The sequence below is a fragment of the Lolium rigidum genome, chromosome 1 (assembly GCF_022539505.1).
Source record: "Lolium rigidum isolate FL_2022 chromosome 1, APGP_CSIRO_Lrig_0.1, whole genome shotgun sequence".
In the NCBI taxonomy this organism is placed as follows: Eukaryota; Viridiplantae; Streptophyta; class Magnoliopsida; order Poales; family Poaceae; genus Lolium; species Lolium rigidum.
Genome location: NC_061508.1, coordinates 127,923,875 through 127,949,824, shown reverse-complemented (window position 1 = coordinate 127,949,824; position 25,950 = coordinate 127,923,875). Strand labels below are relative to the sequence as shown.

Genomic DNA, 25,950 nt, shown 5'->3' with positions numbered 1-25,950 from the left:
GCGCCCCGGGAAGAGGGTTCCTGCGAAGGTTATGTGGTATGCTCCTATAATACCACGGCTGAAACGCTTGTTCAGAAATAAAGAGCATGCTAGGTTGTTGCGATGGCACAAAGAAGACCGTAAGAAAGACGTGATGTTGAGGCACCCTGCTGATGGCTCCCAATGGAGAAAAATTGATAGAGAGTTCCCAAACTTTGCACAGGATGCAAGGAACTTAAGGTTTGGTCTAAGTACAGATGGCATTAATCCTTTTGGAGAGCAGAGCTGCAGCCATAGTACCTGGCCTGTGACTCTTTGTATATATAACCTTCCTCCTTGGTTGTGCATGAAGCGGAAGTTCATTATGATGCCAGTGCTCATACAAGGCCCGAAGCAACCCGGGAACGACATTGATGTGTACCTGAAGCCATTAGTCGAAGAACTTCTACAGCTGTGGTCCCTAGCAGGTGTACGTGTGTGGGACGAGCACAAGCAGGAGGAATTTGACCTAAGAGCGCTGCTTTTCGTAACCATCAATGACTGGCCTGCTCTTGGTAACATTTCAGGACAGTCAAACAAGGGATACAATGCATGCACGCACTGTTTACATGAGCTCGAAGGTGATTATTTGGAAAAGGTCAGAAGGTCGTGTACCTGGGGCATCGTCGATTTCTTAGGACTACCCATCCCGTAAGAAAGAAAGGCAAGCATTACAACGGTGAGGCTGATCACCGGAGGAAGCCTCCCCATCGTGAAGGTGTTGATATATTTGGTATGGTCAAGGATCTAGATGTAATATTTGGAAAGGGTCCTGGCGGACGGTCTGTTCCGAATGACGATGCCGGACATGCGCCCATGTGGAAGAAGAAATCTATTTTTTGGGAGGTAGAATATTGGAAAGTCTTAGAGGTCCGCTCTTCAATCGATGTGATGCACGTGACGAAGAATCTTTGCGTGAACCTGCTAGGCTTTCTGGGCGTGTACGGGAAGACAAAAGATACACCAGAAGCACGGGAGGACCAGCAACGTTGGAAAGACCCCAAAAAGCTGCATGAGAGAGTTAAAGGACGTCATTTCTCCAGCTACGCTCTTACAAAAGCAGAGAAGGAAATATTTTTTGAATGTCCGAGCAGTATCAAGGTCCCGTCTGGCTTCTCCTCCAATATAAAGGGAATAATAAATATGGAGAAGAAAACATTCCAGAACCTGAAGTCTCATGAATGTCACATGATAATGACACAGTTGCTTCCGATTGCATTGAGGGGGCCTCTACCGGAAAATGTTCGACTGCCCATTGTGAAGCTATGTGCATTCCTCAATGCAATTTCTTAGAAGGTAATAAATCCAGAAATTCTACCGAGGTTGCAGAATGATGTGGTCCAATGTCTCGTTAGTTTTGAGCTGGTGTTCCCACCATCCTTCTTCAATATTATGACACATCTCCTCGTTCACCTGGTCGATGAGATTTCCATTCTCGGTCCTGTATTTCTACACAATATGTTCCCCTTCGAGAGGTTCATGGGAGTCTTAAAGAAATATGTTCATAACCGTGCTAGGCCAGAAGGAAGCATCTCCAAGGGCTATGGAACAGAGGAGGTCATTGAATTCTGTGTTGACTTTATTCCTGACCTTAAGTCGATTGGTGTTCCTGAATCGTGGCATGAAGGGAGACTAAGTGGAAAAGGCACGCTAGGAAGGAAATCAATGATATGTAGGGACGGGATTTCTATGACTCTAGCACACTACACAGTTCTACAAAGTTCCACCTTGGTGGCTCCATATATCGGTGACCACAAGAACTTTCTACGCTCCCAGAACCCGGGGCAGTCGAACGATTGGATTAGACGTGAACACATGTCGACTTTCGGCGGTTGGTTGCAAAAACATCTCCTGAATAACAAAGATATTGAAGATCAGCTGTACTTGCTGGCCCAGACACCATCTTCGACTGTAGTTACTTTCCAAGGGTGCGAGATAAATGGGAATACATTTTACACGATCGCCCAAGATAAAAAGAGCACCAACCAAAATAGTGGTGTCCGGTTTGATACAATAATGAATGAAGGCCCAAATGACACATATTATGGTTACATAGAGGATATATGGGAACTTGACTATGGACCTTCTTCTAAGGTCCCTTTGTTTAGGTGCAAATGGGTCAACAAAACAGGAGGCGGGGTTCAGGTAGACAAGTTGTATGGAATGACAACAATGGATCTCAACAATCTTGGGTATAGAGACGAACCATTCGTCCTAGCCAAGGATGTGGCCCAGGTTTTCTATGTGAAGGATATGTCTACCAAACCAAGAAAAAGGAAACATAAGGAAACAAATACATCAAACGATGAGCCAAAGCGCCACATAGTTCTTTTCGGAAAAAGAAACATCGTGGGAGTGGAGGACAAGACAGACATGTCGGAAGATTATAATAAGTTTGATGAAATTCCACCCTTCGAGTGAACATTGATCCAAGCATCAAGTTAAATGATGAAGATGCTCCATGGTTAAGGCCGAAGAAGATTAAATGATGAAGATGCTCCATCATCAAGTTAATTGAAGAATATTCATGGCACAAATGAGTATCTCAACATGGCAATCAATTTCCCATTTATTTTTGTGTAATCATTTAACTATATGTAAGATATGAAAAGTGGAGATGCGCCACGGGAGATTTTCCAACCCTTTCCCCAACACTGTTAGAGGAGATGTAGTCGTTCAGGGGCTTGCAGGGAAAAATTCCAAGGCGCAGTTTCTGAAGATGCCGTAGGGCGTGTGCACCAACGACATCTTCGAGAAGCTGCGCCACGGGAGATTTCCCAACCCTTTCCCCAACACTATTAGAGGAGATGTAGTCGTTCAGGGGCTTGCAGGAAAAAATTCCAAGGCGCAGTTTCTGAAGATGCCGTAGGGCGTGTGCACCAACGACATCTTCGAGAAACTGCGCCACGGGAGATTTCCCAACCCTTTCCCCAACACTATTAGAGGAGATGTAGTCGTTCAGGGGCTTGCAGGAAAAAATTCCAAGGCGCAGTTTCTGAAGATGCCGTAGGGCGTGTGCACCAACGACATCTTCGAGAAACTGCGCCACGGGAGATTTCCCAACCCTTTCCCCAACACTGTTAGAGGAGATGTAGTCGTTCAGGGGCTTGCAGGGAAAAATTCCGAGGAGCAGCTTCCGAAGATGCCGTAGGGCGTGTGCACCAACGACATCTTCGAGAAGCTGCGCCACGGGAGATTTCCCAACCCTTCCCTTCATCCATGGGAATGAAACTCTGCTTGGCTTGTTGATCTGCTTGGCAAGGCGTATCGATGCTCCTTTTATAGGCACGACACCTCTTCTACTTTGTCTTGTTCCTTCGACAGGGCGTCGTGCGCTACATGCTTTATCTCATCGAGCAGTGCGTCCACCCATGCGTTCTTATCCTGCCGACATCTTTAGTCCCGGTTGTACCCACCAGCCGGGACTAAAGGTTACCCACACGTCCTTATCCCACCGACAGTTTTGTTAGATGACAAAAAAAGGATCTTTCGTCCCGGTTGTACCCACCAGCCGGGACTAAAGGTTACCCACACGTTTTATCCCACCGACAGTTTTGTTAGATGACAAAAAAAGGATCTTTCGTCCCGGTTGTACCCACCAGTCGGGACTAATGTTTTCGGCGCCACTGCGTTCCCGCCTATTTTTCTTCCCACGCTTTCCACTGCTTCCCGCCTGTGTCCTCCCGCCATTTTTCACTATATATATGTAGGCTTGGCCTCCATTTACATATCACATCTAGACTCATATCTGCAAACCTCATCACTCTGTCCCATGGCTTCCATCGTATCTCTAACCCTTCGGGAGGCCGAGGCGCTTTGCGCGTCGAACTACCCCTGCCCGCCGGGATACCGCGTCCCGACCAGCTGGTTGCTGAGCGTCGGAGGCGTACCGGTCCCTCCTGTCCCTCTAGGTGTGGAGCGCGAGATGGCCATCACGAACCACTACTACTTCGAGCTCACGCCAGAGCAGCGGAGGAATCCCCAGTGGCATCCCGACTACAGCCCGACTTGGGAAAGCTTCTTCATCAATCGGCGTGTGAGGGCGCTTGCCGAGCACGAGGAGGGCGGCCCGCCTCCTTCGAACTTCAACGAGGCCGGCCGTCGGCTGTGGTGGCGCGGCCGGACTCTCCAGGGCGTCATGGCCTACCGTGGCCCCCGCCTGCGCTAGCCTCAGTCCCAACCCACGCGTGCTCTCCCGTCGAGGTTCGACTACCGCGACCCCGATGCCAGCGACGATGATGACGACGACTACGACGACTACAGTGGCGAGTACTATAGGGCTAGGCACGAGTATGACTGAATGACTCGAACGATCGAATCTGGCAATGTATCTTAATTAATTTTCAGTTGAGCTCTGTACTTTAATTCCATGTATGTGGCGGGAAACTTTTCTCATCATCAGCGTCTGCCACAACGACTTTATTGAAAATACAATTAAAATAGATAAACAACTAGTCTAGTCGATCTACTCGTCGTCGGAGGTTGTCTTGGTCCAAATGTCGTCCCACCGAGGGTCGTTGTCGGCCCAAGTTGTATTCGGGTTGTCGAGCTCGAACACGGCGACGGCCCGACGGTGGCGCCTGTTGGACCTGCGATGTGCCCGGAGGTCAGCGAAGAACGCGTCGGTGTTGTCGACGTCGTTGGGGAACTGCGCCCTCCACTGGCGCATCAACTCCTCGTCGTGCTCGGCGATGGTGATCCGGCGCTGCACCTAGCGGTGGCGGCGACGGTCCTCGTCGTCGATGAGACACGGCGTCGGCGCGAGGAACTCCGCCTCCTCTAGCGATTCGACGTCTGGGAAGTTCATGTCGCGCCGTGGCCGCCGAAATCACCATGCGGCCGCGTCGTAAGCGCGCGCCGCCAGCTCCGGGGTGTTGTACGTGCCGAGGGTGAGCCGGAAGCCACCGGCGCGCATCTCGGCGTAGAACCTACCGTTCGCACGCGCTCAGACGCCACGGAAGCCGGACGAGCTGCGACGGCGCGGCGGCATCCCGGCGACGAATGAACGGAGGCGACGGCGACGTGTGGTTCCGCGCGCACGCCGCGCTTTATAGCACAGCGACGCGGCAAGTTTGGCGACAGGTGGGGCGGGGAAGCGGCGGGGCGTGGCACATGGAAGCAGCATCTACACGTCGCACGCCGGCGGCCGCGGGGCGAGGCACGTGGAAGCTGCGGTGACAGGTGGCGCGGGGAAGCGGCGGGGACACGTGGCACGGGGAAGGGACACGTGGCACGGGGAAGGGACACGTGTGGCACGGCGGCGGCGGTGGCCAGTACATGGCGGTGAAGGTGGTGGCCAGTACACGGCGGTGGCGGCGGTGTCCAGTACATGGCGGTGACGGTGGTGGCCAGTACACGGCGGTGACGATGGTGGCCAGTACACGGCGGTGGCGGTGGCGGCCAGTACATGGCGGTGATGGTGGTGGCCAGTACACTGCGGTGACGGTGGTGGCCAGTACATGGCGGTGGCGGCGGTGGCCAGTACATGGCGGTGACGGTGGTGGCCAGTACACGGCGGTGGCGGTGGCGGCGGTGGCCAGTACATGGCGGTGACGGTGGTGGCCAGTACATTGCGGTGACGGTGGTGGCCAGTACACGGCGGTGGCGGTGGCCAGTACACGGCGGTGGCGACTGTGGCATGTACATGGCGGTGGCGGTGGCGGCGGTGGCCAGTACACGGCGGTGGCGGTGGCCAGTACACGGCGGTGGCGACGGTGGCCTGTACATGGCGGTGGCGGCGGTGGCCAGTACACGGCGGTGGCGGCGGTGGCCAGTACACGGCGGTGGCGGCGGTGGCCAGTACATGGCGGCGGCGGCGGTGGACACGTGTGGCACGGCGGTGGCCAGTACGTGGTTTTTTTTTATTTGAAATAAGGCGGGAATGAAATTTCTTAAAAAAATTGGCCTTTGGTCCCGATTTGTAATACAAACCGAGACTAAAGGCCTATTTTGCGCGCGCAGCGAAAATTGCAGCAAAAATAGGCCTTTAGGCCCGGTTTGTATTACAAACCGGGCCCAAAGGGGGGCCTTTGGTCCCGGTTGGTGCCACGAACCGGGACCAAAGGGTCCTCCACTATATAAGCCAACACTTCGTCTCCGCGGAGATCAATCCCGCGGAGACGAAGCAGTTGGACGCCGCCAGGCTGCCGAATCGCCGCGCGCGCCGCTCGCCGTCCACCGCGCCACCGCCACCGCCGCGCGCACCGCCGCCGCCGTGCGTCGTCGCCCTCCGCCTCGCGCACCGCCACCGCCGCCGCCGTGCACCGCCCCTCTCTCCTCTCTCTCGACGCCGCGCGCGCTTGCCGTCTCTGCGCGCCGCCGCCCGCCGCCGCCGCCTCCTCCTCCACCGCCGGCCGCTTCCTCATCGCTCGTCGCCGCCTCCTCTCTCCGCCCGCGTCGGCCGCCTCCTCCTCGACCGCCGCGCGCCTCCTCTCCGCCGGCAAGGTGAGCCCCGGCCACCCTTTTTTTTGTTTAATTCTTATCAAATTTGACATATTAGATATATTAGATGTATCAAATTTGTTAGTATAGTTGTTAATTAGTATATTTGTTAGTATATAGTTGTTAGTATATTGTTAGTATAGCTAATTCGAAAAAAATGTTATATAGAAAATAGTGAAATTTATATATGATTTATATATGATTTGTTAGTATAGTTGTTAATTAGTATAGTTGTTAGTATATATTGTTAGTATATAGTTGTTAGTATATTGTTAGTATAGTTGTTAGTATATTGTTAGTATATAGTTGTTAGTATATTGCCGCCGCGACATAGTGCTGACGCCCCTGCCGGCGCCCCCAAAATAGAGTATATATGTAGTGCCGGCGCCCCCCAAACGGTAGTGCCGGCGCCGACTAACATAAAAGTAGTGAACTTATTTTTTAATTTATGTTAACGTTGGTACATATATATATGGTTTGTTTTTGTAGCTACGATGCCGCGACAGCCGCCGCGCCGTGGTCTGACTCTTCTAGAGGAGATGCAGCAGCTGGGGGAGGTCCGGGACTGGGCTCCGCCGGGGTGGCACTGGGAGGTCTTAGCTTCCGGGTCGCGCACCTTGGTGCGGAACCCCGGTCCCGTCGTCGACCCGGATATTCTTTGGTGGAGGTCTTATGGGCCACGGTCGTTTCAGAGGGAGCCAGCCCCGCCGGAGGAGGTAGCTCAGCGCATTGCTGCGGAGGACGAGCACGTTCGCCGTTACATGTATGCGTTAGACAACATGTATAGGACCGGATGGAGTGTTATGCAGGGATCTCATGTTAGCTATGCTCCCGTGACTGTTCCGTGGCTTTGGGGGTTCACCCGGCGCGGCTCAGGTCCCCGTCGGCGCGTTATAGGACCCGGTCGGCGCGGTTGAGAGGTTGTAGTATTGATTGATGTATTAGGGTTAAATAAACATGAACCCGATCTATGTATGCATGTAATCGCACTATCCGCTTTCGGCACTATATTATCGATCGTTAGTTAAGAACTACATATGTAACTCCATTTTCAGTTTTCTCGCATTATCCTTAATTTGATCATATGATGGTTCCTATATATAGCTTGCAGGTCGTTGTAGAAAGCATGGAGAGAGATGAAACTCAAGAAAATTTCATGGCTGACCTCATAGCCCACGGTACTCCGGATGATCGCGACGACGACGTTATTCCGGATGATGGCGGTGACGATGTCACCGCAACTTTTTTGAATGACTCCGGTGAGGGAGCGGAGAATATTGAGGAAGAAGATCCTAATGGCGCCGGTGAGGAACAAGATCATCATAATGGCTCCGGAACCGTAGTTATCACACAGGTATATAAATTAATTAAGCCGTTGTTGATCGACTAGATGCATTAACTAATTAAATTGTACTGACTATGAAGTATTTCTTTTTTAGCCCTCCGGATCGAGCACTTCTTCTGTAAAGTCGAAGAAGCGAGGCACGGCCAAAAAGTTGGACGACGGTGTTAGGCACGACATCACCCATATCGCTAAGGATGGTAAACCGACTGCTCCAGAGAAAAGTGCAAAGTCATTTATAGCTCAATGCGGAGTGCTTGTTAGGGACCACGTCCCGATCACCGTTCGAGAATGGAACAAGCCGAAGGGACTAGTGCTGTCTGCAGAGGAAGAAGCTCAAGGTCTTTATATCAATGATGTAGCCAAAGACAGCATTCTGACCAAGCTCATGTCACATTTCGACCTAGTACCTCCAGAGGGGGATGCCGCTGAAAAGGCCAAGATGGAGCAGGCCCTCCGCGACTTTGCCAAGAAGAAGATGGCCGAACTATTCAAGAGCCACAAGAAAAGATTGCGCGTCCTTATCAAGAAAAAGAAGACTCCGGACAGTAAGAAGGTAAAAAATCACTGGGACGAATTCGTGAAGTACAGCACGGAGTCAGAAGAATTTAAGAAAAGGTCGGAAACAAATAAGGCAAATGCTGCGTTGAAGCTATATCACCAAATTCTGGGTCCAGGTGGATACAGGGCTAACCGTCCTAAGTGGCAGGTAGCCGAGGCGGTACCGACCGGGAAAGGGATCAGATTAGGGACACACGGTTGGATCGAACGGTGTAAGGAGTGGTTCTACGGGATTGGGGGAACGTTGCATCCAGAAACAGGGAAGTGCATCTATAAGAAAGCTCATCTGAAGTTTCCCATTGAAGCCCTGGAACAAGCACATAAGGACGTGGATGAGGGGAGGTTCCAGCCCGAAAGAGAGAACAATGAGCTGATACGCGCCCTAATTGGGAACAAAGAACACGGCGGACGAACACGAGGCACAGAAGGCTCCGTTCCGTGGAAGTATGGCTTTCCTGCGGAAAGGAAGAGATTTCCTGATAAAAGCCATGAGAGGAGAAAGGCAAGGGAAACAGACCGCATAGCGTCCTTAGAGGAGGGTATGAGCACCATGAAAGCCCAATTAACCATGGTAACCCAAGTACTTACATCCCAGATGGCTCAGGGGCAGGCTGTAGATCCTGCATTGCTCAATGCCCTTGTCCCGCTGCAATCTCAACAACACCGGAAAAGCAGCGTGGCTTCCAGTCAGCGAGTGGATAATGATGATGATGACCAGGTGGTCGAGCCTCCTCGCTACCCCCGTGGATGATCTCACCGAGAGCCGTCCTTGTGAGCTGCATGTTAAAGTTTTCAACCTATCCTTCAAGGCGGCGGTCGGCATCCTCTTACCTACAAGGTCTTACCATTGCCGTCCGGTCCAAGAAGACTTTGCTGTTGTGATGGTGGATGAAGTGTTGAGAGATTATGAGGGGTTGGTGCTTGAGCACCCTGCAGGTGAAGATGGGGAAATCAAAGAACTAGGAGAAGCCCGTAGAACCACCGTGCAATGGCGGAAGGAGAACATTGTGTTTACACGTGAGAAGCCACCAAGCAGGCCACCTCGTCCGCCTCCTCCGCCACCTGCGCAGTCTCCTCCGCGTGATGATTCTCCTCTCGCGCGATGATGATTCCCCCGTGCATGAGCGAGTCTCCTCCGCGTGAGAATACTCCGCCGCCTCCTCCTCCTCGTCGGGAGACTCCGCCGCCTCCACCTAAGCAAAAGAGGAAGCTAACCGCGGTACCTCCTACGGCCTCCGAAGAGATCATCAACTCCGATGAGGGCACGGACTCCGCGAGTTGTTACCACATGAGCAGATCGAAGAGCAAAAGGCGTTTCTTGCGCCGAAGAAGATGTTTATTCCACCGCATACAGTGAAGCACTTTGCCGAGACGAGAATGAAGAGACCTGAGCTGAGAGCTGATTATGACCGATCTCTTGGACAGTCCTCTAGAGGGAGCAAAGAAGCAAAAAAAAAGTCGCCCAACTTGGACAGCAGGACATTCAGGCCATACCCCACTTCGTCGTGCAGCCCTATGATGATCCAGAGACGACATCGATGATCGAACGGGAGGCTAGAGCTCAGGGAGCATCAGTTGAGTACGAAGATTACTATCCGACGGCTCAAGTGGTAAACAAGTATAGATACGGATCTGATCTCGTCAAACCTGGCGAGCTGGCGCGTCTAGGGACTCAGATGCGAAGGTTGCATGACTGGTACCTAAAAGCTTGTCGAAGAGGTGATCGCTACCTCACGGTGTATCTTAGAGATGAGCATTACTTCCGGGCATGTTTCAGTTATTCAATCAAGACGCCCTCGACAGAGCCGTCATCAATTGCTACTGCCTGTAAGTGATTTATTTATGTAATTAAGTCTGTAGCTCAGCGCTCATTCATTTGCACTAACAATTATCCTCACTATATTCTTTGTGTACGCTATACATTTAATTATGCAGAATGAAGAAGCTCGAATGCAAAAGAGGCAAGCTCCTACCGCCGGGGTTCATAGACCCGGACTAAGTTCATGAAGTTACGGTTCGAGACTTCTCCAAGGACACAGAGGACAAGATGGTAATGTTTTTAGTGAAGCAAGCAAACAAAGAGGATATATTCTTTCCCTACAACTTCAAGTGAGTGTTATATATAACATACATTATGCTTGTGCACCTTCCACTTTATTCTCGTAATCATTGAGCTATGCTTGTGCAGATTCCACTTTATTCTCCTAATCATTGATCTTCACAAAGGAGTCGTAAATGTCATGGACTCGAAACGTAAAGAATATGCGGAATGGGCGGACATGGCTGCCATCCTCCAGAGGTATTTTCAATCAATTTCGTATTGGCATCTTCATTTGTTCTAATTCGACGATATCATCAACTAATCAATAACTCATTTACTCATTATTTTTTGCCGGGCAGGGCTTGGAAACGGTTCATCACTACTGTTCCGGTAAATGGAAACCGGAGCTTACATTTCAAGATTACCCTGTAAGTAGTACTATATATATAGCTATGTCCGTGAAACTCTATATATGATATTTACTTACAATACGATGCTTGATTATTAGTTTGATCGAACTATTTTTTCGTAAAGTGTATGAGGCAGGAACCCGGGAATAACTTATGTGGATACTACGTCTGCACACCTTCATTCGTGACATGGCCTGTCCCAAGGGTGGGGATGCCCGTATACACCACACTCGTGTACGATAACAAATTCTCACAATTATCTTAATTAGTACCATCTATTGTATTGAGTTCCATTCATATATTGATCTCCTTTTTTAAATATAGATGAAACGCCTGCGGGACACTCTCATAACGGAGGATCAAATACGAGCAATTTAAGAGGAAATCGCGGGATTCTTTCTTACTGAGGTCATTACCCCAGGTGGAGAGCACTATGCGAAGGTCATAGATATGGAGCAACTTCGTAGAGGCTAATAGATTTAGTAAAGAGATCCGACTAGTTTTATATTGTAAATATGCATGCATTACGTGTACTGTTGACGATGTCTATATATATTCACGACGATATTTTGTGGTTTCTTGAATGATATATATGCATTGCTGAAACTCTGCCGCGGCAGAGACACGCCCTGTTTCTCTACCGCGGCAGAAAAACACTGCTACAGCCTAAACCTGTGCCGCGGCAGAGAAATAGCAATTCTCTGCCGCGGCAGAGAATCCCAGGCCCGGTTCGTACCACGACCGGGACCAAAGACCATCCACCGCGAGCTTCCTGGCCGCACCACGTGGCGCCGCCTTTAGACCTGGTGCAACTTTAAACCGGAACTAAAGAGTGGACTCTTTAGTCCCGCCTAATTGGTCCCGGTTTGAAAACCGGGACTGAAGGCCCAAATGGACCGGGCCTATAGCCCCATTTTCCACTAGTGAATCCAGCCCACGTGCTCGCGGGGCTTTGGAGGAGCGCGTTCGCAATGGCTGTCTCAGGCCCAATTGTGCCTTTTCTTTCTTGACAAAACCTCATGCCCAATTCTGGAGAGGCTCAAAACCCGCGGAGCTCTGCTCTCTGCGCCCGACGGGCGTAAGCCCAACCGCGGAAGAAACCGGGCAAAGGCAGCGGGAAGAAAAGAAACATCTCTCTCAATAATAATGCTAGAAAAAAAACATCTCTCTCTAAAAAAAATCGCGGGGCTGCCTCTCAACTTCCAAGAAAGACAGAGCTGAGCTAGCAAAATGGATCGCCCTAGCCGACGGAAATCTCCCAGCCGTCGGCCGTCGGCCGTCGACGTCCAGCGAGACGGCGGTGGGGCACCAGGAGTCGCACGCCTAGACCTAACCGGGACGGCGACATGGCTGATCGATTGATGGAAGAACTACGTACGTACGGGTGCGTCTACTGCAGAGATATACCTTGCGTTCCGGCCATGCAATGCAGCGTGACAAGGAGTGCACTCGAGCGCATGCAAATACACGCATACGAACACGTATATATGCGCATTTCGGTTAAGACTAGCCTGTCGGCGAAATGTACAGCACAAGTCATGCAAGTCAGAGGCTTCTGGTGTACGGCGGTTGGGTGCTCGGTCGTACCTCTCGTGTCCTCGTAGAGCTATCATCACCCATGTCCCTGATGAGGATGGAGGAGTAGGTGAGCACGCAAGCTGACGAAAATTATTATCTGACAAAAAATTATAAAACCTGTCGAGCAAAGAACCAATTTTTCTTTTATAGAAAACCACAACTCCGGTAAGTTGTTTCCCCGACAAATCTCGTGATTTAATCAGCTTGGCACCGTTTATGACAACCCAGGCCCACCAGTCAGGTTCCACGTGGCATATATACGAGGAGATTCTCTCTGGAGTTTTTTTTTTTTCAGAAGACCAAACCGAACTCGAACCGAGCTATTTAGAAATTTTCACATTTTTTACTTTTTGGGGCTGAAATTTATTTTTAATATCTGAACTTTTCAATAGCACGAAGAATTCCAGTATTTCAAACTACATGTAGTGAATCACCAAAGAAAATTTCTTCAGATCCAATTTTCATATCATTTGGGCCAAAAGATTTCAAATCCAAACATTTTAAAATTCCTAAAGTTTTCTTTGTTTTTCCAAGTTTGGCCAAATTAAATCAAAATTCGAATGTTTTCAAGAAATCTTGATAAAATACTGTAGCGTGACCCAAGTTTACTAATGGAACAAACTATTCTAATTTTTACATATTTACATTTTTTTTGAATTTCTGACCTAATTTCAAACAAAACTTTAAATGATTGAACTTCCTAATTGTTCGGTTCAAGTCCGGTTTGCAGGAAAAAAAACTGAGTGGAACCAACCAACTCTGCCACTTGGACCTAACTAATGGGAGGGGACTTTCGGAAAGTTGTCAAAAATGGACTAAGTCGCATCATTTGGGCTCTTTGAAACAATTTTCCCCACAAGTTGTGGTTTTTCTAAAAGAAAATCCTTCGCTTGTGGATTTGTGAAACCTAGCCCCCAACAGTTGTGCTTTTGTGAAATTTTCTCTTATTAATTATCTGCTTAATAGCCAAGAGTTACATTTTTTCTTGAGATAACATATTTTTAGTGCTCTTGTGGGTGCCGCGTGGGGCTGGCTCCTCAACGATTGGTGTTCTAAAAATTGTGTATACTCGTGTATTTTTTCCTTTCTGATTTAAAGGGAACGGGTTGTGAATCATGTTCTCAGTTTTCTCATTCTCAGTATTTGAGAGAGTGCGCTGAAAGTGTGTGAAACACTATAGGTCCATAGCTTTATGACATTATGAAACTTCCTTATGATTTCCTCGTGTAGGAAAGCTAGCCCTAAATTAATTCCTTGCCCTTTTATCATGGCAGTGGACGGCATAAAGCTGCCGTATCCTCCTCAGAGAGCAACTTGGACTTGCATGCCATTGCAAGCTTAGCTTCCAATCTTTGCCATCTGATGGAAAGCCCTCTCCGATCTACCGGAAAATATGGCACACATCGAGCATCTTTGGAATCCGTGTGTCTGCTAATTCCTTTTGAAAGATGGCACTTCCTTGTCCTTTTGGACGAGAGGTCACTTGTAACTAGACTGACTTCGCAGCTAAATGGGAGAACAAAGTGTTCACAGTGCATGATGATGATCATGATGACGGGGCGTGATTCGAGTTCTCATGCATGCATATTGCCTCTCATCTGATGAAGCGACTTTCATGCCTTTTATTTTATTCTATAGCACTCAACATACATTTGATGGCAAACTATAAAATTTTCCGTTATTTCACTCTATTCTACAGTCCTTTCCATGTTCATGTTTTTATCTGATGAGTGTTACTTTCTACCTGACCCTTTACCAGAGCCAGTAAATTGTGTATATCTAAATTCAGTCAAAAAGATTGATCTGTAAGCCAGCCGGGGTTGCGAAGGAAGTGGCAACGAACAAAAGCAAACGAAAACTACTAAATCTACGTACAAAAAGGCTTGGGTGATAAGGAAAAGCCAGGCAAAATCAGCCATGGGTACCTAATAGCCTAAGCCGGAGAAGCGTCTTGTGTAAAATCCAAACCGCCGCAGTTTCTCCAGACAAATACAAATGCTACACATATCTCTTTGTGTGTGTTGTTGAACAATCGGTTCCAAAGGCTATAATGACAGTGATTAGAGAGATGAAATTAGCCATGCAAACTTAGTCAAGAAGAGATTAGCTAGGGAACATTACTCGCATCCAGAACAAGAGGTGTACCATGATGAAGTGCTAAGTTTCAACTACCTTGTAACTAATATTGTTTTCCTAGACACTAGTGTAGTGTCACATAGTTCGCACATTATTGGGCTACTATTAATTGTTTGTGAAACTTTGAACTTGGATAATAAAATACACACCTTGTATATCATAACAATAGAAATATTTATATGTTATCTACTCCAATATAGAAGGCGTATTCGTTTACGAAAGTCAACTTTACTATCTTTGACCAAGTTTTTACAGAAATTGTCAATATTTAAAATACCAAATTAGCATCATTAAATTTATCATGGAATATATTTTACATTTCATTTATATAGTATTGTACATGTTAATAATTTTTATAAATATGGTCAAAGATAGAAATATTTGTCTTTTAATAAAAATACATGTTATAAAACAGAACGGAGGGAGTATCTGCTAAGCTGACACTTTACCAGATACATTAATGTTGTAGCTCAGTAGCTGCATTCTATAATAAAAATCGCTGGTCTTTAAGAGACGGTTGGACTTGTGAAGTGCTACCGAACAAGAAACAAACAAGAACCAGCAAACGCAAGTATAGAAAGGCTCAAAAGGCTATTGGTGATAAGGAACATCCGGGCAAAATTAGCCGCTCATATATCCTGAGACGCAGAAGTATCTTGTGTAGAATTTAATCCACCGATGTTCCTTTCTTCAGGAAAATACCAATGTAGATGTTGAACAACCGAAAAAGCTACAATGACAGAGATTAGAGAGATGAAATTAGCCATGCAAATCATGGACGAAGAGGCTAGAGGTAACTACTGGCGTTCAGAAGAACAGGTGTACAATGAAGTGCTAAGTTTCAACTACCTGCTGCTAGTACTATTTTTTTAGGAACTATGGAAGGATGTGTTTCTTGGATATGATCCTGAACTCAGAAAGTGCTAATGGAAATGTGAAGGTGATAAGGCAGTCTCGATGCTTTTCCTCTTACAAAAAGCATCAAGCCGAAGATAAGCTATGCTTTCTCTCTTTACAAAACTTATTAAGTAACTGCCCCTTTAGATACAACACTAAGGTGCAAACCACTGGAGAAGTTGTATCTTATCGGAACACATATTTAATCCTTAATGTACAATGCACTGAGACTGCCCAAGATACGATAATTGATGCATCAGAACATATTTTTCACATTGATTCAGCTTGTGCGATATGATCTTAAGATGACTGAATCTCGTGAAGGACAAGGCATGCAAATACATAGCATTTGATCTGTTTTCCAAGTGGCCTGATCGTACACTATATGGTCCATGCTACTACATATGTGCTATTGTCTACGTCGGTTTGGTAGTATCAAGCTCTCATGAAGTGGAATATGATGAGTTGCGTTAGGTGAGCAGGCAAGTTAAACTAAGCTTCAAAGAGACTAAACAATGCCCGCCATGACATGACTCATCAGCCTTCACCTTATCATAAGAAAGGAAGTGACCTCCTAAGCCTGATTGCTAGGAATTGGATTAGCTAATTGTGTGGAAATCATATTTCCCTCAGGATGTTTGGTTGACTAGGTAAGTATGTTAAGCTCGTCCTACAATGTATAGTGCCGTCTGAGCTAACCAATTTAGTTCGAAGACACCAAACTGAATTTCTTCAGAAGACAGAAATGGTACAGCTGTTGGTCAAACTCCTTTTTAAGTAGGACTTCAATTCTTCAAACGCCATTGCCAAGTACTTTCTCTTAGGACGTTTCGTTGTCCTGGGTTGATAAGCTCATCCTAGAGTACTTTTAAGCAAATCAGCCTTAGAGTACTAATCCTACAAATGTGGTGTTCTCTGAACTGAACATCAATAACACCAAACTGAATTTCTTATAAAGTCAGCTGAGCAGATCAACATGTATCTTTTGTGAAAAAAAAAACACAGCTGCTAGTCAAACTAGGACTTGAACTCCTTAATGCCATTTCATTCTTAGCTTCTGACTATACAATTTGATAGAAAGGCCTGCGCCACCAGCAGTTATGAGAAATGTGCACACACACACACATACACACTGAGAAACAAAGCATCTTTGAACCTTGGGTTTATTAAAGATATATGAACTGAAAGATGTCACTTACTTGTCCATTTGGACAAGGGATCACTTGTAGCCCTAGCGACCTTGCAACTAGAGGAAAATAAAAAGTTTTTCGCACCATATGAATATGCTGACGCTGAGTCAATGCATATCCTTCTCCCTTCACGGAACCTTCGCATTTAAAAACCTTGCTCCCTGAAGCATGCGTGCAGGTTCGCATTTTTATTAGAGTTTGTATCAAGCCATCTAGCTGATGAGTAGCATTTTTTCGAAATGGAGGATGAGAGCCCCGAGGCTTGTGCATCAAAGAGAGGCATGCGGTTTTTATTTAAATTTTATTCAGTAAAAAGTTTTCAAGAGCATACATCACAAAATCTGAAGTCACCACTCAACATCTACAGACCCGATAATAGGTTGAAAAACATGTCGTTAGAGCATTGTGCCCCGAAAAGAAACAACGTCCCACCAACCAAAATTCCGGGGTATCACCTAGTCATGCTATGGCAAACACGGGAGCGCACGTACGGTCTAGCAGATCCTCTCGCCGAGCACCTCATACACTCACTTCAGCAGCTATCACCACCATCAACCGTTGGTCCATCTTCAGATTTGCATACCCTTGAAAGACATGTCCACGCCACCATGGCGTCACACGAACGTGTTAGCTAGTCACCGAGGCCCCGCTGCAGCATGCCGTCGATAATCACCAATATCGACATAATAGATGCACACCACTCCAGCATCCAGCAGCTACTCCAAAGAAGATGCCCCAAGAGTTAGAGCGACACCTAAAGTATCATCATCGTCCCATCCAGGATACCTAGATATGGGGTTTGATCCGAGCATAAAAGATGGGATTTGTAAGGAGATAGGTAGCACCAAAATTATCACACCAAAGGCAAGGTCTTCCTTGCAAAGAGAAATAAGAAATTCGAAGTACACGAAACAATGTTTTAACCCAAATAAACTCAGCAACGGCATTAGCGAGCGATTTGTATTCAGCTTCGATACTGGAATGATAAATAATAGCTTGTTTTCTAGCACTACATGAGATTAAGTTTTGGGGTAAAAAAAATATAGCAAATCTACTGTGAAATCGTCTATCTTCAAGACAGCATGTCCAGTCTGCATTCGAAAATGCACTATAAATAAATAAAAGATGACTTCTGAAATGTGAAACCAACATCAATAGTACCTTTGACATATCTTGAGATCCAATTGTTAGATGTCCAATGGATAGTAGTAGGAGCACGAAGATACTAACATACTTTGTTGATTCAAAAGGACAAACTAAGTCAATTGAGTATCAAATATTGCAGAGCACTAACAATAATCCTATAATGGGTGCAATCTTCAACGCCAAGAGGAGATCCACAACTTATCAACAGTAGTTAGTGGTATACGATTTTTTTATAAAAGAGAATATATTAATATCGAGAGATACCTATTACACGCAGCCTCTGTAACAACACAATACCCTAATGACAGTACGGATGCACAACAAAAAAAGAAAAGGAAACTAAGAAAATAAAAGTCCCGCTACGGTATTTCAGCCCTAATAGCAACCGTACATTCACCACCAAGATAACCCCTAAACCCCAAGCTCTCTAAAAGAGACACCTCCAAGAAGGAAACATGGCACAAGCACCGCGGTCGCCCGATCAAAGATCTTAGGTTTTCACCCTAAAGATAGTCTCCGCTCTCAAAACAATGCCTCCAACAAGGTCATTGCCAGGCACAACCAATTCATGCCAGACCTTGGATTTTCACCCTGAAAGGTAAGACTCTAAACTTCACATGTGTTGCTGTCCCTACTTGCATACTGCTGCTGCGAAACCCAGAACACCAAGCAAGTCCCTCAACATTGCAGAGACTTGAACCTCCATTGATAATCCTTTAATGCGGCCCCCATGGTATTCTCCGCCTCTAACTTCGACATGGAGCAAATGTCTCTTTATGGCAAGAAAGAAAAGAGCTTCGCACCGCTCCCTCCAGAGCCAAACAGCCGGAATAAAAGCATGGGTGCGCACGACCGAATACCACCGATCCAGCAAACTCTAGGCATAAAGTGCGCTGTTACATTCACCGGTGGAGCCTTCCGGAACTCACCACTCCAGCCAGATCAAGAGGGACCGTCCTTAGGAAGGTCTCCATCTTTGCACAAGAAGAACACCTTTATTCTTCGATGTAGACGAGCAGGCCCCCACGCCGCCATCCGCTGGCCAACGAAGAAGAAGAAGGAACCGGGGGACAAACAACAGCCGAGACCCACGCGACCCAGATCAAGTCCGTGCTGCCCAGAAATGAGCCTCGTGTTCTAGATCGGGCCTGCCCGACGAAGGCCGACAAAGCCGTGCCGCCACGCCACGTGGTCCTGGGCGCTACGACCACACCATCCTCGCCCCGTAAGGTCGCCGCCCCTCATCGCGCTGCCAGCTGAACCATGCCGCCGATGGATCTAGGTAGGCACTAGATCCGCAGCCGCCGCCACCATCCATTGCCGAAGACCATGGAGGGAGTAGCCGCCGCCGCACATCCAGAGATCGACGCCCTAAACTCCATGCGCGCCTACCCCGCAATCGCCGCCCCAGCCGCCACCACCATCCCCCCAAGCACCTTTGGCGCCGGGGCCCGCCGCCACCGTGGACGGCGCCGACGACAACGGCGGAGGAGAGGGCACCGGAGGGGAGGCTGGCGATACTAGGACATCGCCCCTATCATCACCGTGGGAAGCGACGCGAGGGGTCCTCGTCTCGAAGAAATTGGCCTAGTGGTCTACGCATAGTTGTACATGTACTCATATTGAATTTTGCAAGAACATCAACTGCATATTTTGATTGAGTCAAGACAAGACCATCTAAGCAACGGGTGACTTTAATACGCAAGAAATAATGTAAGTCACCGAGATCTTTCAGAGCAAAACTTTTTCCCAATTGTTGAAGCAAAACTGATATTTCTTGATCAAAAGAGCTAGTGACGATGATTCCATCAACATAAATAAGAACAAACAATATGATACATGCCTTTTTTTACAGGAATAATGATGTATTGGCCTTGGAAGGTATGAAGCCAAGTGTTGTTAATTAGAGTTGAGGTGAGAATACCATGCTCGAGTAGACTGTTTAGTCCATATAGAACCGTATCAAGTTTGCAAATGTGATGCGGAGCATGAGGATTTTCAAATCTAGAAGGTTGTTTTATATAGACCTCCTATTCAAGAACACTATGTAAGATCACATTCTTGATGTCTAGCTAGCTAAGACTCCACCCTTGAGAAACATATGCAGCTAAAACTAGTCGTATATTAGTTTCTTTAACAATTGGGTTGAAGGTGTCTTCATAATCAATACTAGACCTATGTTTGAAACCCTTAGATACAAGCCATGCTTTATAATGATCAATAGTAACATCAGAATTCTGCTTGATACGATTGACCCAGTTGCAATCAATCAAATTTTTGGTTGACACTTTGGGAATACGATGTGAGGTGTTATTAAGCATAAGAGCATCATACTCCTCCTCCATGGCCTTTTTCCAACCGGTGTCATGCAAGGCATCAGTAATATTGTGTGTTTTCTGTTGCAGAGTTAAGCAAACCGTCGAATAGTGTTGCAGTAAAGTGTTTTAGATTTTTCTAATACCTTTTTGAAGCCGAGTTAGCTTGGTAGGTGCACCAGATGGCACAGAACGACGAACCAAAGAGAATTTTGGAGCGCGGTGAGATTCCATAATGATGGGTAACTCGGGAGAACACCGATGTGCATGCGATGATAGGGGAGCAGAGGCGTTCTCGGCTAGCTGGGGTGATCAACATCTAATCAAGAACAAATTCCGGCCATGACAGAGGAAACGAGTATGGAGCACTTGGAAATACGGTTAATTATTGCTTATTGAGGAGACACCATACCGACCGTGCCAAGTCGTGTCATGATCACGCTTGATAGCCGGTTATGCTAGCGATCGCTGACCTCGAGAATCGATATATGAAGGCTTCCACTAAAACTCCTTTAAAATGACCTCAAATACAGAAATGATAGAACCAAAAGTTGTGTGTATCATCAAAACAAGCAACTGAGCTTTTTTGGGTCATCATAATCCGAGATAGTATGCAAACGCCATATCACATACAAAGCTCCGCTGCTTGGTCAAGTGCGTAAGAAAATCGTCCAAATCAGGCTCTGCAAACTGAACGATTTTATCTACGTCCAACCGTGATTAAGTAGCCAAGATCAAGTTTGATGAAAAAGTTATCAACATGAAAGTTCTTTTTTTTTAGGCGAACATGTTTGCTATTTAAGTGATTTTGATCCGAAGTCGTTTACTGCCCAAAAAGTGGTCCGCAAGGTACAAGCAAGTTTTTAACCGAAAAGTTATGGAAAGTTCAGGTTTGCCCATCGGAGTTGGACCCTAATTAGGGTTTTGGACATGAATCCAAGTCTTTTTCTTGCACGGAGAGACCACCTGCCCTTTACATACTTGAAGGGTGCCGGCCGATTGAAATAATACCAATCGAACGAGCACATCTACTACCTTTTTGTGTTCATCTACTTTTATCTATCTCCTTTGTATCTTTCTTCTCATTCTTCAAGTTGGAGTGCAGAGAATCCACTGACGGGGCGGTCAAGCCGACCTAGGGCAGCTAAAAGCCGCCACGCACCCTGATGGGGTCCCTCCCAGGAAAGCGGGGTTTCAGGTATCAAAAGCATCCGCCGGAGTGTCTTGCCTACCACGCTTTTGGCGAGCCTTCCTCTACCGCACATCGCGCTCGGCGTCGAGGGTACACGGTGACGTGTTCGTGTACGAACAACCTCTTCTGATATAGAAAGAAAAGAACCGAACTCCTGGAGGGTGAAAGAAGAATCTCAAGTTGATACTCTGCCAAGGGATCTGTCCACAACTGGTACTTCACATGCCTTAGAAGTAGATTTGAATGAGAATGAATGAAATGAGCAAACGTTACTAGGAAGGTGAACTCGCTATCAAACTACTGCCTGCGCTAGGGGAAGCGCGAAAGAAAAACCAGTTTCAAGATCTGGAGGGAGTATTATTTTTTTTAAAAAAAAATTGTAGAATAAAAGAAACATCTGTGTATATCCACACAAAAAATTAGGATTTTCTTTAACACCTAAATACCATTTTCTAATTTATCAAAATACCAAGCTGTTATATAGTTCAGGAGTCAAGACGATGCACTCATGAGATAATCTATATGTTTGGAATGAGCCATTCAAACTTCTTTACGGTGACAGGGAATGGAGGCATGAAAGTGGCCATAAATGCAATTAAGCTATTACTTAGGAGTGGGCAGGCAAGGCTCTGAAGAGAGTCTCACTATAACCTTAAAAGTCTGGGGTACAACATTTTTAAACAAATAAAGTTGGGGACGCTCAGTACTGTAGTCACTTGATGAAACAAGGCAAAATTCTTGGAAATTTGAAATATGGTGAGTGATCTATGACAAGGACAAGTGGGATAACATTGGCCATGGAGCCGAACACGTGTTGTAGATGCAACTTTGAAGTCCATAGGAATCATATCTATCTTGGGGTTGATGTTTAAACCATCAGTATTTTCTAGTGCCTAAACTATTTAGAGGCTCTAGTTTTGCATGATCCATAAACTAGGCAGGTGTTTGTTACGATGTCCATGAAATTAACCACCTAAAAGTCGATCTATGACAAGGAAAAGCAGGACGAAATTAGCCATGCAATTGAGAAAGCAAATTTAGCAAATGTCCTATGCTGAAACTACCTCCAGTTCTTGGTGACTAAAATAACAGGGTACTGTCTGTTGGAAAGGGTATGGCAGTTAGCTTGCCTCAGGGTCTCTCATCCAAGTAGAACTACTGGAAAGGAGATCAATGAAAAGGAAAAGCAGAGTGAAGTTAGCCGCATGTAATCTCTGAATCGTCTAGATGATTCACCAATCCTGGGAAGAGGCTACGCACATGACTCAATGTTCCTTAAGCTTGGCTGTTGTTTTTCAAAGACACCAATGTATGTGCATGCAAATCAACTAACTTAACATATTACGGCCCGAGTGAAAGAAAAATGTGTTTTATCACAAAATTAGCCATAGTTTCGAAGAGGAACAAAGGAACGTATACTACTATGAAATATTTATACTTACAAGTATCGAAAATTTTGTATTAACTTGTAAAACTACCACCTAATTATTAGTTTTTAGACACGCCGCAAGCTTTCCAAGAAGGCGGGCAACATCCAAGTATAATAGTGAAACTTAACCATTTTATATACTTGTAAATTAGTGGAAACGACCTTAGTAGGCTCAGGAAGTATATCATGCACAACATGTCAAGCCTACATTTGAACCATGCATCAAAGTTCTTCTATCAATACAACACCAGATTATCCTCTGGTGAGTTACCTAAAAGGTTACCAGTGACAAAGAGGAGCAGGAGAAAACCAGCCATGAAATTCCAGGACCAATGCATCCCCAAGCTCAAACCGCTAACTCCTCCCACTCACTAAAAACCAAAGCCATAAGGCATTACACTCCTTTTAATAAGATCCAGACGAAGCTTTCATGCATCTACCACTGAAGCCCATATGCCACCAAACGATCTCAGGACATAGCAACTCAAACCCTTCCACACCTTATAATAGACCCCCAACCACACAGCACACACACATTTCAAACACCATCTTGCCTCCAAAAGAAGAAGCACTAGCTAGCTTGCCTCTAGCCACCATTGTTCTCGCCTACAACTCTCACAATGCTGAGCACCACATCACACCACAGCAGCAGGCAGCAGCACGCGTTCGACAAAAGCAGCCCAAACCACCACCATGCAGCGGCCAGGAAGAAGGGCAGCATAGACAGGAAGCTGCAGCTGCAGGCGATGAGCCACGCGAGCAAGTATCTGCAGAGAATGCTCATCTACCCGCCGGGCCTCGTCGGGGGCGGCGTCCGGCGGAGTGGCTCCGGCCTCTCGCTGTCATCGCTGTCGCTGTCGCAGAACTCGAGCGACTCGTCGCTGAGTAGCTCTAACTCCAGCAGCTGGGAGCCCAAGGTGCCGCTGCTCTACGGCGGCACCTTCAGCCCCTGGGGCGATGTGCTCGTGTCCCTGGATAGGAGGAGGGGCGAGGACGACGACGACGATGACAAGGTGAGCGGCCGTGATGTGGAGGACGAGGAGTTTGAGTGCGGCAGTGAGCCCGGGAGTTTGCATAGGTGCAGCTGGATCACCAAGAATAGTGGTGAGGAATGCTTAACTGCTCTTTTCCCATTTCAAGAGTTTTTCTTTGCTAATATTATGGGCTTAGGGATCCCACCTAAGTCACACAAATTGTACTACAAGTGTGACTTCTAAAACAAAAATCGATATACAAGTGTGACTTAGGTGGGGCTAATAGTTTCCATGCTTACATAATTTTCACCTTGGAAGATTCCAAGAAATCATAACCAACCAACTTAACGACAGTGTACAGTCAAAATATATCTTTTTACGTGCAGCAACGGTCTTGTACAGGGGAAAGCAGAGGATATCAGAAAAAGTGATGGTGAAAATTACAATTATTTAATTAGATTTGCACCAACTTACTTGTACAATGAGGTCGGCAGCACAATCTAATAAAGAAAAGGGGGAGTCCGGATAGCAAATCGGGTCAGCCTTTTCCTTCAAGGGATGGCTAAGTCGACATCACTGACTGAGATGAAACTCTTGATTTGACTAAGTTAACATCTGTACTGACTTGCTGATGTCTTCAACAACAACAGAAAAATCAGTTGACAAAGTACACCAGAAAGGGACCCCTGTCCGGTCTCATGTAGTCTGTTGGGCAAACAGAAATGGGTCAGCTAAAAACAAAAAGGACAAGCTTATTAACTTTATTGTATTGAACCCTATACAAAGGACAAAATTAGAATAGCAAACTGATCACCCGCCTGAAATACACCCTGCAGATGAGGCGTACGTCCAGTTCCACGACGAGTCATGGGGCGTCCCGGTGTACAACGACAAGTATGATTCTGCACGTTTATGAATCCTCATTTTTCTGTCATTTGCATAATTTCATTTTGGAAAAAATCCAAAAAAAAAGAGAGACCGTGTTGGTTCCTCTTATAAATATGTTCACGTGTGATATGCAGCCAACTGTTCGAGCTGCTGGCGCTGTCAGGGATGCTGATAGACCACAACTGGACAGAGATCCTCAAGAGGAGGGACATGTACATGTAGGTGTCTCGTGTCTATCTGAAAATTTTCCAGTACCTACTCAGAATGCAGGGGCGATACCCTTCGTGAATCAGGAACAAATTGACAAACTCTGCGCCAAATTCTTGATTCAGGGAAGCGTTTGCGAAATTTGACCCCAACGTAGTAGCAAAGATGGACGAGAACGACATCACCGCGCTCAGCGCCAACAAGGAGCTCAAGCTGGCCGAGTGCAGGGTGCGGTGCGTCATAGAGAACGCCAAGTGCATAAGGAAGGCGCGTCTGCAAGAATTTTGCTTATTCTGAGCGCAATTCATTTTATCAACACGAAAACTGATGAACATTTCGTCATGTATGTGCAGGTGGCGAAGGAGTTTGGGTCGTTCAGCGGGTACATCTGGGGCCACATGAACCACCGGCCGATGGTGGGCAAGTACAGGCACCACAAGTACATCCCGCTCCGGACGCCCAAGTCGGAGGCGGTGAGCAAGGACCTCATCCGGCGGGGATTCCGGCTCGTCGGCCCCGTCATCGTCTACAACTTCATGCAGGCCTCCGGCATGGTCATCGACCACCTTGTCGGCTGCTTCCGGTTCTCCGAGTGCGTCCGCCTCGCCGAGCGCTCCTGGGGAATCACCAACGTCGCCACGTAGCCCACTAGCCGAGCCCGATTATGCCAGCCTCCTGCTCAGCATTCCAATGTTTCCCTTACAAGTTTTCTTCTCTCCAGGATGCGCAAGAGAGTCGCAGTAGTACCTGTGTGTTATTTATACCTTTTTTGGATTTAGTAATAACTGGGTTGTGGAATATGTGTAGTAGAGTAGTACTAAATTATGTTTTTCTTACTGCACCTAGTGGTAGTGATGGTTTGTAAATTCCAAGGATTTAAGTTTTTCAAATAAGTTAAAACAATATCTCTCCTTTTTGTTGCCCTGTCTCATCCCCCACCACAAAGCGCACAGGATTTCGCTCCAGCCCAACACCTTCATAGAAGACTATATTACAGTAACGAAGGTTGATTTTCTTTTTCTGAGGTAGGGCAAACTCTAAAGCATAAAAGAACAAATTGATGCAAGAAACCACAAAGTTTTACCAAATTTCTATATTTTATTTGTTGTAGGAAAGAAACCTCGTCTATAAAATCAATTATCTCCCTCCATTATGGTGTACTCCGTAGTTGCCATGTGTTCTGGG

At 46.7% G+C, this 25,950-nt stretch overlaps 1 protein-coding gene across 1 annotated transcript; it reads left to right on the top strand.

The window, feature by feature from the left end:
- The first annotated feature begins 23,191 nt into the window (after nucleotides 1–23,191).
- LOC124682077 (DNA-3-methyladenine glycosylase) lies at nucleotides 23,192–25,681 on the top strand. The gene is made up of 5 exons (XM_047216839.1): nucleotides 23,192–23,800; nucleotides 24,507–24,564; nucleotides 24,693–24,776; nucleotides 24,891–25,032; nucleotides 25,119–25,681. The coding sequence occupies exons 1-5, from the start codon at nucleotides 23,317–23,319 to the stop codon at nucleotides 25,407–25,409; spliced, it is 1,059 nt and encodes a 352-aa protein (XP_047072795.1). The 5' UTR covers nucleotides 23,192–23,316; the 3' UTR covers nucleotides 25,410–25,681.
- The last annotated feature ends 269 nt before the right edge of the window (nucleotides 25,682–25,950 follow it).